This window comes from Dermacentor albipictus, chromosome 5 (genome assembly GCF_038994185.2).
Source record: "Dermacentor albipictus isolate Rhodes 1998 colony chromosome 5, USDA_Dalb.pri_finalv2, whole genome shotgun sequence".
Lineage (NCBI taxonomy): Eukaryota > Metazoa > Arthropoda > Arachnida > Ixodida > Ixodidae > Dermacentor > Dermacentor albipictus.
This window is the reverse complement of record NC_091825.1, coordinates 81,279,043-81,291,509: the sequence shown is the minus strand read 5'-3', so window position 1 is coordinate 81,291,509 and position 12,467 is coordinate 81,279,043. Positions and strand designations below refer to the sequence as shown.

Sequence of the window (12,467 nt, the reverse complement as noted above, 5' to 3'; positions counted from 1 at the left end):
GACGCCTTTAGACTGTTTCACATGGCGCGATTCTCAGTCAGTGAAACAGCGAATTCCGTCGCTCAGCGACCGCCACGACGTCGTGGGCGCTCCACGACTAGATTCCGACAAGTTGGTCGCGTCGTCGCCGAGTCGCAGCGATCGGCGCGATGAGGTGGGGGGCGGGGGAGGCAATGTGTGACGAATCACAGCGCCGTCAAAATAGGCGCTTTCCTGTTTTACCGCGCGTTGGTAGCTCTGTGGAGCAATGTCGCTCCCCAGTTATAGTTATGTTTTAATAGGGCGTACCCGCGTGATCCTCATCTTCAAAGTGATCTGCGATTATCGCAGAGTGGGCGTAGTGCAGGTAGCTTCGTATGCGCTGTGCTTTTGACGTTTTGTTCGTGTTGAAGCGACAGATGCACGGAGGTCATTTGGCTCGCACCTGCTGCCGCGATTTCTAGCTCCAGCGTTTCCACAGACACTTTCCACTGTCATTGAGCAAGATGTGTTCATGTTTACCTGTGCGCGCGTGACACCGTGCTGGTTAATTTAGTTAAAACATGTTGACGGGCTAGTTGCTTTGAATCCATGATAGAATGGGTAAGCGCGACTGAACAAGGACGTAGAAAGAAGCAGACACGCATAGACAGCGCTGTTCTCCGTGTGTTTTTTTCTACGTCCTTGTTTGAGTCCCACTTACATACTCTATCATTGTTAATTTAGTTATTAAGCGCACGTTTACAAGTTTATAAGACCGATAAAACTACTATCCTTACTTCGCAAAGCTATCTACTAATTTGCTATGCAATCGGTGCTTCGCCTTTCGGGCGGAACTGCGAAATCCTTTTTCTTAAAACGGTACGCTCCTTTTGTCGTTTAACGTCTATCGCAGTCACCGACAGCCTGTTCAATCGATCTCTGTGCCCATAGCAGATTTTGCTAATTCGTTCAACTTACATTAGAGGTCACTAAAAGGGTGGCGCCATGGGCGGCCGTCACGTGGTAGTTCTTAAAATTAAAGAACGGCTAGAAAGCACTTTAAAGAAAGGTTAGAAAAAATTAAGCAGCCCAGTTATCATAGATGAAATAATTCGATGTTTCCGAACAAGCGCTACGACCTTTGCATTGAAGATTTTTCGCCATAGTTAATAATAAAAACTTAATTAAGCAATCTTTGTTAATTACCCAGCATGGCCGATTAAAAAAAATGTATATCATGTCGTTCTCCATATGCCCAGAACAATACTGCGCCAATTCGACACGCGTAACGCATGTGTTTGATATTTTTATACTTGTACCTATTTAGCTGAAACACCCTGTGTAAACCACATAATTACATCATTTGAAATCATCATCATCATCATCAACATCAACAACAACAACAGCAGCAACAACAACTATTATTATTATTATTATTATTATTATTATTATTATTATTATTATTATTATTATTATTATTATTATTATTATTATTATTCCTGTCTAGTTTTTTAATACAGCACGTTAAATATAGCATCCCGAAGCGTGGAATACTCTATTTTGAAGCGAATATTTCTTAGCTGCTGCTGCTTAGCGGAGACAGCAGTGCGGCTTCCCCTACCGTTCTGCACGAATGCGGTGAGCATCCAGGTGACGCCCGCGACGAAGAGGCCGACCACCGAGGTGCGCTGGCGCCCGTAGCGTTCGATGAGGACGTAGGCTGTCACCACGGAAACCATGCGCATGGTGGCCAGATGCTTGGCCCTGAACATTCCGTGCGTGGCGCGCTGCCAGAAGTGCGTGACCACGCTCAGGTACACCAGGCTGCACGAGAACCTGCGAAGGGGGGAGGGGGGGGGGGGCAACCAGCGCAATCAGGACCCGCCACGGTGAGCAAACGTGCATTCCGTTTTAAGTGGGGGAGAAGAATGCTGCGCTGGAGAACCTCGCTGTAGCGAAGTCGTCGGGACCGGAAACAATAATAGTCTTCAGTATATTGGTACCTCGCTATGGCGGTAGTTCACCGTTTTGCCTTTCTGCAAGCTACGAACAAATATTTTTTTTAGCACCACTTGCTTGACTCACTCAACGGAGCGCGAACTTGACGTCCTTGCTTTTCGTGTCGTCCCGTCGAAAAGCAGCTTCGCAAAAGGAACCCCACGGGTTCGAATTTTTCTTGGCTTCAACCAAATGAATGCAACAGATAATGAAGCCAATGAAATCATATCGATAATCCACTTATTGTTAATTGAAACGCGGAAATAATAAGCAAATGAAAGTGGATTCAAGGATAACTCGCTGAAGGCTGGAGCCGAGCGCCCATCTCGGGCATTACACGTGCTATGAGATTGCCTGGAAAAAGACGTACATAGGTCCGCAGCGCTTTTGCTCGTTCGCGATATCTGAATGCACCGCTTCTCACCAAACGGGGTCAAACGGGGTGTGCGAATAAGCGCGCTTGTAATGTTTTGCGTGATCGTATATTGGTGATTGGCTTTTTGCGTCGTTGACAAAGGCCACACGCAGCAACATAACGGCAGACGTCATGGTATAGACCAGGCCAATAGAAGCGCCGACGAACGCGGTCATAGGTCCATGACACGCCAAGGTGACCGGCAGTCGGGATATCATGAAGCTGGGCGAGAACAGTCTGACGCAGATGCTCAGGCACAACGAACAGTCGGGCAGAGCCATCCGTGCGCATGTTAGAGCGGTACAATATACGATCTTGGAGTTCAAACATGCGAAGGGAAGGATCGGGCGTCGTTGAAGTGAGCCGTTGAATAAGGTCTTGTAAGGAGGTATCCCGACGTTGTTCGGCTCCAATATCTCGAAAAGCAGCCATACAGAGAACGGTGACAGGTATGGCGGCCACAGAAACGTCAGGAGGGTCGACAGGATGGCGCGACAAGCAGTCCGCATCTTGATGTAACCGGCCGGTTTTGTATACAACTGAATAGCTGCATTGTTGAGGGCGCGGAGTCCAGCGGCCAAGGCGCCCTGAAGAATCTTTGAGGGACGAAAGCCAACACAGAGCGTGGTGATCAGTGATGACTGTGAATTGGCGGCCGTACAAGGAGGGGCGGAATTTACCCACTGCCCAAACGAGAGCCAGACACTCGCGTTCGGTGATGGAATAATTGCGCTCAGCAGAGGAAAGAAGGCGGCTGGCGTAGGCAATAACACGTTCTCGCCCTTGTTGTTTCTGTGCTAAGATAGCGCCAATAGCGTGGCCACTGGCATCGGTACGGACTTCTGTTGGAGCTGACGCATCAAAGTGAGCGAGAATGGGCGAGCAGCCCAATCGGCTCGGTGAAAGCACCAGCTTGCTCAGGGCCCCAAATGAATGCGGCGTCTTTGTTGAGGAACTAGCTGTTTGACAGGACGCGCAACGTTCGCAAAATTTCGAACAAACCAACGGAAGTAGGAGCAAAGGCCAAAAGAAGCTGCGAACATCCTTGGCACATGTTGGCACGGGAAAGTCTTTCACTGCCCGTGTTTTATCGGGATCAGGGCGTACACCAGAGGAATCGACGAGATGCCCGAGCACAGAGATTTCCCGACGACCGAAGTGGCCCTTGGACGAATTTAATTGTAGCACCGCCTGACGAAAAACAGATAGGATCGTAGATAGGCGTTCGACGTGTGTCGCCAAATTCGGAGAAAAAACGATCATGTCTTCCAGGTAACAGAGGAAGATTTACCACTAGAAACCATGTAGGAGGACGTCCATCATTCGTTCAAATGTGGCCGGGGCATTATACAAACCGAAAGGTATCACTTTGAACTGATACAGGCCATCGGGCGTAATAACTGCGTGTATCGGTATATCGTGTATATCGTGTATATATATATCGTGTATATCCGTATATCGTGTATCCGTATATTTGTCGAGTGACGTCACATCACGAGAGCTTATGGAATAGCTGCGTGCTTCCTTGAGAATGCGATCGTCCCCCTTTCTCTAGGTGAAAAAAAAAACAAATAGAAACCTTGCTATCTTTAACGTGCCGCTTTAGGAATGAACGTCTCCACCGAAACAGTCTGCACGCGAAGCAAGCGCTTCCGTTGGACTTTTTTTTGAGAAACTTGAGCAATGCCGGGCACAGGGGTTAAATTGCCAATTGACCCCATTCAGGCTTCATAGGGCGTTCCGTTTTGTTGCATACTTCTTCTCTCACGTAACTCACAGTGCGTTCACGAAGGTGACGAGCGCGTGTACGGGGTGATCATTTCTAGCATTGCCATTTGTTGGGCGTGTTGGTAAACTGAAAGCATATTTAGCGCCAGCAAATAAGGACGGAAGGGAGACGACAACACAACACAATGGCAACACAATGACAACACAACTACAACACAATGACAACACAACGATCATTTCTAAATTTTGTGGAATATTTCTTAAAATCGCCTGTGGCAGATGGCATAATTCTTGTCCTTGAGTTGTATGACCCGAAGAAGCGCACCTTACTAGCACGAGAAATCGAAACGCATGTCATTAACTAACAAAAGTCCACTAATTATCTTCTTGATCAATTACGTTACGGCACACGTTGTATTTGACGTATTCTAGCCAGTGAGCTCGCGAGACGTGTCCGCTCGAAATCAATTTCGAGGGTGACGCCAGTTTGGAGGTATTATTTCTCGAAGTGGGGGACGAAATACATGGCGTACCAGTTACTTTTGTGCTTCAATGCATAAAAAATCGTTGTGTTAAAAAAAGTAAGTGGAACGACAGTGCGTTTTCCCCTCGAGTTCGATGGTGCATATCTCCAAACTGGCGTCATTCTGGAAATTTACTCCAAGTACATACGCCTTTCGAGCTCACCGGCTACAATTCGTTAATCGCAATAGGGAGTGTAAAGTAAGTATTAAGAAGGTACATTAGTGATTTCTTGTTAATAACATGAATATGTGTTTAGAGTTCTTGTGTAAGTAATGCACTCTGCGTCAGAGAGGCAGATGGCTCTCTCAATAACCTAGCTCAAGGAATAGCACTATCTTATCTGCAAGTAGCTATTTTCAAAAATTCTGTAAAAGTTAACGTATAAAGCAAGAAAAAATCTTCATTGGGGACAAAGACATCCTTTTCCTCAAATTGTGTCCTGCATGCCACAGGAACTCAATGGTGGGACACGTTCATGGTGGCGCACCTGGTGAGGAGCATGACCAGGATAAAGTGTAAGTTCGTCGAGGACATCAGCAAGCCGCGAAAAGGCGTGCGAAGGACCATGGACCAGCGCTCTTGCGACTGCAAAGACACGACAAGTAAAAAAAACAGCTGTAAGAAATTTAAAGGGGTGTAAACCACTCGTGAGACCAGCACATTGCCGTCCCCTCAAACAGCTTTTGGCCATTCTTTCGAATGTTCTTTCGAGTACGAAGGCGAGCATACTTTGTTCCAGAAATCACTGTCCGTGCAAGCGATAAAGCACAGAACAATAATGAGCTCATGTATGTAACTCTTTCTCAACAACAAGAACAACAACAACAATAATAATAATAATAATAATAATAATAATAATAATAATAATAATAATAATAATAATAATAATAATAATAATAAATCAATCAAATGTTTATTATAGCGCCCAGAAACACCTACAGAGCCTTCGTACTGGTGCACGTTAGGAGTAATACGCAAGACAAAGTGTAAAAGAATACTTATGTGGTAGACAAAACAATGCGAGACGAAGAAACAAATAGGGAAACAGAAAAGACGAGGCAGGCGTAAAATGGAGTTAATCACACAACATGATTATCTACATTTATAAAAAACCCAGGAAATGAACTCTTAAATATATCAATACAGGAAGAATATTTATTGCATGTTCCTTAGAGGCAAGCCATACGAGTTTTTAATGCAACAAGGCCGGGCAGAAAATGTGGAATGTTGCTTGGCATAATTTTGCGGCGCGGGATATCGGACATTATTATGAATCTTTGGACAATCTGTAATGCCATGGACCACCGTAAAGAGGAAAAAAACGTAACCTATATCAGAGCGTTGGTGTAGGCCGGTTAATGATTCATGCTTTTAAAAAGTTACCGCAAGCAAAACACGAGACTTGAAGGAAGCGGTACTAAAACTGATGATTTAATGAAACGAACGCCGAGCTTTTTATAGATCAGACACACGTGTGCACCCAAAAAGCAACGTAAAGAAACCAGTAAAAACACAAAATAATGGGAAACCTTACGAATGTAGGGAAGTACTGTGAAATGAGTGGTATAGCCTCATGATGTATTAGATCAGCGCATTTAAAATCACGTCACCACAAACAGCTTTCTAGTTTTCAACTTCAAGCTGGAAGTCTGGAATAGGCGGCTTTTCCGAGCTTTCTTTTAACTTCAGTTGCCGAGTGATTGCTTGTCAAGCTTCAGAAAATGTATATTTGCGGAACAATCAAAGTTCTTTTGGATCCATCCTTTACTGCTCTACCAAGCGCCAAAAGCGACTCATGTTGTTATTTGGGAAGTTGCGTAACGATGCGTGGTCACCAGTCCCGTACAACCAAGTAGAACGCAGGACGCTGCGGTTCTAGACGTACTGTGCCCACCGCGGAAGGTTAGGAAAACACCCCCATTAGAACAGCAGGGAAATGGCTACGTCAGGCGGCTCGATTGGTAACTGTAGAAGAGTCATTCAAAACACATGGAAATATTCTCCACTTCCGGCGACCTTTTCTCTACTTCACTTTTAAGTAAAAAGATGTTGATCCATCAATATTTCCACAAACAATTTTCGCCTTCCCTCCCTGCTTGGCTGGCTTGGCTTTCTCCCTTAGTAGATCGCTTAATTTGTCATCACCTTGCGACACTTGTTTCCAGTTGCTAATTTTGCACGATATGTGCTGTAAAATTAAGGAAAAACCAGACGCGGTAAGGGGTGACCTTACCTCGTCTGGGAAAGGGCGTATGGGTTGAACGGTTATTGCAGGGTCTGGTTATGGACGCTGTTTTGCAATATTTTATTTTCGACCTTATGTAATCCCTATCGCGGATATATGGTTCCGAGGATCTGCCAGCGTCGCGGCGAGCCGTCACTCGAGGAAACAATGAAGCAAAAGGAAAAGTTAAACGCAAACGGCGTTTTCTCCGGCCACAACTCGTACCACGAGCATAAGACCAGCTGACTATGAACCGAGTCCCTTTCCTGGCCCCTGGATCAGTCTAAACAAAGAAGGTAGAAATAACGAAGCAACAGCGATGCGCGTGATCGTTGAATAGATGGTGACATAAAAATTGTATTAGGCGTTATAATCAAACAAAATATTATAATTAAAACAATAAACTACGTCCTGCCTGATGCAATAGATGGTGACAACTGAATTCATCTTGAGTTCATCGCGCGGGGACCGAGAATAGATGATAAAACTGGCCTCCACATTCCAGAAGATGCCGATAACTACCGCCATCCAAAAGGAGTGAAAAACTTGACAACCATTCCACTCTGCGAAGTTGGAATGGCAGCGAAAGCTGACGACAGTCCAAGCTCTCAAACGAAAAGCTGTGTTTAACTTCCGCTGTGGGTCGATATGAAGGTACTGCAATATCGGGTCACCCCGCGGCGGAGGTGAAGCAGGCGGTAAGCACCCCACATGCGTGAGCCAATCCCGAAAGTAGTGCAACGCCGGGCCGACCTGCGGCAAAGGTGAAGCAGGCGTTATGCACTCCCCATACGTGGGCCACTCCCGAACATAGTGCGACACCGGGCCGACCCTCGTCGGAGGTAAAGCAGGCGGTAAACACCGCGCATACGTGGGCCAGTCCCGAAAGTAGTGAAACGCCGGGCCCACCCGCGGCAAAGGTAAAGCAGGCGTTATGCACTCCCCATATGTGGGCCAATTCCGAAGACAACACCCCGCCGACCCTCGGCGGAGGTGAAGCAGCCGGTAAGCACCCCGCATACGTGGGCCAATCCCGAAAGTATTGTGGTGGCTCACAATAGCAGCCCGCACAGTGGTGGCTCTCCAACAGCAGCCCCATACGGTACCGGCGCAAACCTAACGACAGCACGGCATTGCGACTGCCTTGCGAGAACGGTTCTGCTGGAGCTCTACCTTAAAAAAGACTGAAGGGGATAAATTGTCATCCATCCCAAAGTAAATCGCACGAAGTTACAAAGGAAGCCCATGCGGGTTTCTCAAAGAAAAAAAATCTTCACAGTCAAATAAAAACTTTGTGGATCATGTTGTGACAGACGCCGACGACGGCTGTAAAATTCCGTAACAGCTATCGATTGGTGTGACTGTGAGAAAGAAAGAAAGAAAGAAAGAAAGAAAGAAAGAAAGAAAGAAAGAAAGAAAGAAAGAAAGAAAGAAAGAAAGAAAGAAAGAAAGAAACCTTGCATGCAAGGGAAGCAGGAGACCCATGTCGAGGCGTCCAACGCGACGACGGGCCGGTGAGCGCGTTGGCAGTACGGCCGTTAATATATGCTATAGTATACTGCTGTGGCCTGTTGCAATCTTGTTGGATGTGGTTCAAGACATAAGACAGCTTCTCGTACGTCGCATCCAGTTCGCAATCGTGCCATGCATCCCCTGTTGTATATCACATAGAGTTTCCTACAATATACTAGAGGGAACTCTGGAGCTGCAGTCGTTGACCCGCCATGGGAATGATGGAAATTACATGGATTTGTCTGATCTTCTTGCTTGTGGATTCAGATGTTTTTGTGGCTGTGTATATTATGCTTTATATGCTTTCAGAGCGATCTGTACCCTTCGAGATGCAGAAGACGCTGCGAATACGCGCAATCGCTACTAAGGGCAACGATCGAGCTTGTCTAGGTGGCCGAATCGAAACGCGCCAAGCATCTAAAGGCACTGCCACGCCCGCGATAAATTCATAATGGAGTTTAACATCGCCTATCGATGCGTGCGCGCGTGACTTAATTTTTTCAGTATCTGGCTTCTGTGCTAAACGTCCTGTGCTCGAATCCTGCTATTGGCCAATTTTAATAATGTTCATTTAATTACTTATTACTCAGTGAATTGTTGAAAATGACGAGTTTGCAAAGTCACAAAGCCGTTTGAAGCCAGGAGGACGAAGTTTAGGCAAATCCATGTACTTCTCATAATTCCGCGAGACGTCCATTTGAAGGATCGCCAGTCGTTTGTGCGCAAGCGCGAGTAAGAGCGGGCGCGAGAGAGAAAATCTGGGGGCTTTTGCTCTTCGAATATATGACGCTGCCTAGGCACTTAAGGAGGAGCTTTCTTAGCGCGTGTTGTATCCGTTTGTCCTCTAGACATGCCGGCACTGTGGAGTGCAGTCGAGTTTGTTTACGCTCCACCACTGGCTGCCCGCGCGGTGAGGCAAGGCACGGGCGCCCCATTCAGTGATCGCTGTGTCTGAAGGGGAAATGTTCTGACTGGTGTTGTATAAATCGCGGGTCGCTTTTTTCATCGCGACGATAGCTTGGCTCTTTTACAAGCACTGCTCCAGGAGGGCACACTGAGCACCTGAGGTTACAATATAAGTAGGCGGCGCAGGATCTCTAGGGCACCCAAGGGATATCGGAGGATCAAAGCTGGAAGCAGGGCGGCCGACGGGCATAAAAGCAGGGCGGCCGACGACGCATAAAAAAATTTTGCTGTACGCTATTGCGGACAGCTGATCTTACAGACCCCTGGCACGCGAAGGCGTCGGCGGCGTCCTGGAGACATCGTTTGGTGTACCGGAGGCGCCGCCAATAATGAGAAATAATGACACGTTGTTACAATTAGTAAAAAGCACGATTGAATAAATATAAGTACGTCCAGCCGCCAACTTGTGAGGCTAAGTTCAGCACCACCGCGTCTCGCCAATTCTGCAACACCAGTCAGAACTTTGCCTCTGAAAGTACGTCGGACAGACTTTCTCGCGCCTGCGGCGCTGCTGCTCGGTCAGTCATCGTCACCGGCGGCCTTTTGGCCACTTGCGTTCAACTGTGGTTGCTAAGGCGCTCTGCTCTGCCTTCTAGATTTTCAATATATGCGACCCAGGCTCTACTACAATCCCTACTGCTCCCACAAAAACATATGCGATGTTATTTACGAGATACATCGCCGTAAGGCGCGAGAAAGCTACGATCCGCTACTTACTACTAAAACTACTTACTTAGCCCGCTCCTTCACCTATACTTTACCCCGCCGGCAGCCAGCGTCCGAGCATAAACAAACTCGATCCCACCAGCCAATGCTGCCATGCCTAGGGACAAAATGCCTACAACACGCGCTAAGAAGCCTCCTGGCGATCCCTAAATGAACGTCTCTTCATAATTCCCACGGTGGCTCAATCGCTCCCATTGCAGCCCCCGTATAACTCCCATATAGACACTAGCGCCAGAGTTCCCTCTGGTAATTATTGTATGAAGGTCCTTGGTATAACACATCCTCCGTCGTCGCTGCGTGGCCAAAGCAGGCGCCGCGACTGTACACGTGGCGCCACCTACCTTCTCGAGTTCGTTGCACGCCTTCCGCCAGAGGAACTGGGCCTTCCGCTTGCGGACGCCGTTCAGCCGCGCGGCGTGCATCATCACCGCCTCGGCCTGGTCCAAGTTGCCACGCGCCACCAACCACCGCGGAGATTCGCTCACGGCGCTGCATTAGGCGCATGTCAAAATTGAGATGGTGTCTCGACGGATGTTCCCAGTATTGTTGATCGTGCGATATTTGATTCTCTGATAGGAACCATACACTAATAAGTTTTGCAGGTGAGCTAGTTGGTTCATGCTTACAAGCGGTAATAGCACGCGAAGAAACATGAAACAAGAACAGTACACTGCGTGTCGCTGTGCCAGCCGATTGATGCTCAACACTTTCATTTCATAAAGCTCGTGGCCACTTGGCGCAAAATGGAAATAAAAGAAAGGTAGGGGACAAGGTGAGTACTAATTTCTGATGTACGATGAGTTTTTTGCCTGTGTCGGTAATTAGCGCTCTCCTAGCCCTCTTTCTTTCCATTTTGTCGTAACTAGCCATATGTTTTATTTTCTGAACTTGATTAGCAAGAACAGAAATGTCCTCTCATTAATGCCGTGTTGTTTTACATTCTATATTTGCAATATTAAACCACACACTGCATAGCGCGTAATTTTGCCGCACAACGATGATCGTCATCAATCTTGTGCGCGTTTTTCTTCGTTAACACTTCGCACTGAGCAATTTACTATCGGGAATGCCATGCATGGCTCGGCATCCTATATCTTTATCCTTGCTGACAGGAAAGCAGCGGGAGCATAATGTTAACGAAAGGATATGCACGCGTGATTGGCGACGATTATCGTATAATAAATGGCACAATAAATGGTGCACAAATTTTAGAAATCTACCTTTAGCCTTCAAATTATTTTAAATGCAACAACGCTCTGAAATGTGCCACGAACTACATTGCCGTTCCAGTTCAGATTGTTCCCAACTGCTAGGAGGACGTTTTGGGATGCTTAACTGAAACGCCAATGCATTCTGTGGCATAATTTAAGAACAATTATCTCGAGACGGTAATGATAATCTTAGTATTTCTGCTAGGCAGAAATAAAATTCACTATTCCTTGATTTCAACCTTGAAATTTGCAACATGTGCCCCAATGTGAATGACTAAAGAATGTATTTATTGAACATTATAAATTAGGTTCTTGGGCTTACAGCTTCTCATGCAGGTATTATCAGCTTGTATCAAGTTAACCAGTGAACTTTTTATTTAGCTTCCTGGGCGCTGCAATTTTTCATGCAGGTAATGCCTCTTTCAGAAATCCGCCAGACAACTGAAGAAGAGATATATCCGTCACAGGAGATCTTTAAGGAAAATCTGTCCGGGAAAAAAATGAAGAGCTGTTCCTTACAGGCGCACAGATTAAGCGTGCACCACTCTATAGCTGTCTCGGCTGTGCAGAGTGACCGACTCACATGATGGCGATTACGCATGCGCAGACGGGCAGGCAGCAGCTCAGCTGCACGCATCGCCACGTGAGCTGGGGCTTGTCAAGCATGCCCACGAACAGCTGCCCGCAGGAAAATCCAAGCTGTGAGATCAGGGCGAACAGCGCCACGTACTCGCTCGACACGATCTCGAACACTGCGATTGCGCACGCAAGCCGTGTGTACAGTAATGGCATAGGCCTGCGAAGGTATTGGCAGTACTAAATATGATGGCGCGAAGGACACGAAGTAGGCCGGATGGGCAACAGGTGGCCATGAAACTGCAGCGTTTCGACCACTTAGCGGTGCTGTACTATATAGCTAGCGTAGCGGTGCCAATATATTGCCGACATTTGAGCAGCTAACTCGCCGGCTTTTCGGAGACAACGCTTGCTCGCGAAGTTGTCGAAGTTCGAAAACTGCGAAGAAGCTGGAGTAACTTGCAAGCTGACATATATCAGCGCTATGCGCTGATGTTTTCCGTTTAACTGCACTTTAAGCGGACAGTCGGATCTGGCTACGAGGTGATGCATCCTCTTAAGGCGATGCGCTTGCTCTTGCGCACTATCCCTGCTTACATGAACATGAGAGTAATGCACAGGTGAT

The 12,467-nt window shown here is 47.0% G+C and overlaps 1 protein-coding gene across 1 annotated transcript in view; it reads right to left on the bottom strand.

The window, feature by feature from the left end:
- Positions 1–12,467, bottom strand: part of LOC135910766 (solute carrier family 22 member 6-like) — an 81,515-nt gene that overhangs the window by 58,256 nt on the left and 10,792 nt on the right. Inside the window, exons 6-9 of the mRNA XM_065442852.2 lie at positions 11,850–12,018; positions 10,397–10,544; positions 5,115–5,212; positions 1,583–1,797 (exon numbers count right to left, since the gene is read on the bottom strand). Coding sequence (XP_065298924.2) covers positions 1,583–1,797; positions 5,115–5,212; positions 10,397–10,544; positions 11,850–12,018 — 630 coding nt within the window. The remainder of the gene's footprint in view (positions 1–1,582; positions 1,798–5,114; positions 5,213–10,396; positions 10,545–11,849; positions 12,019–12,467) is intronic.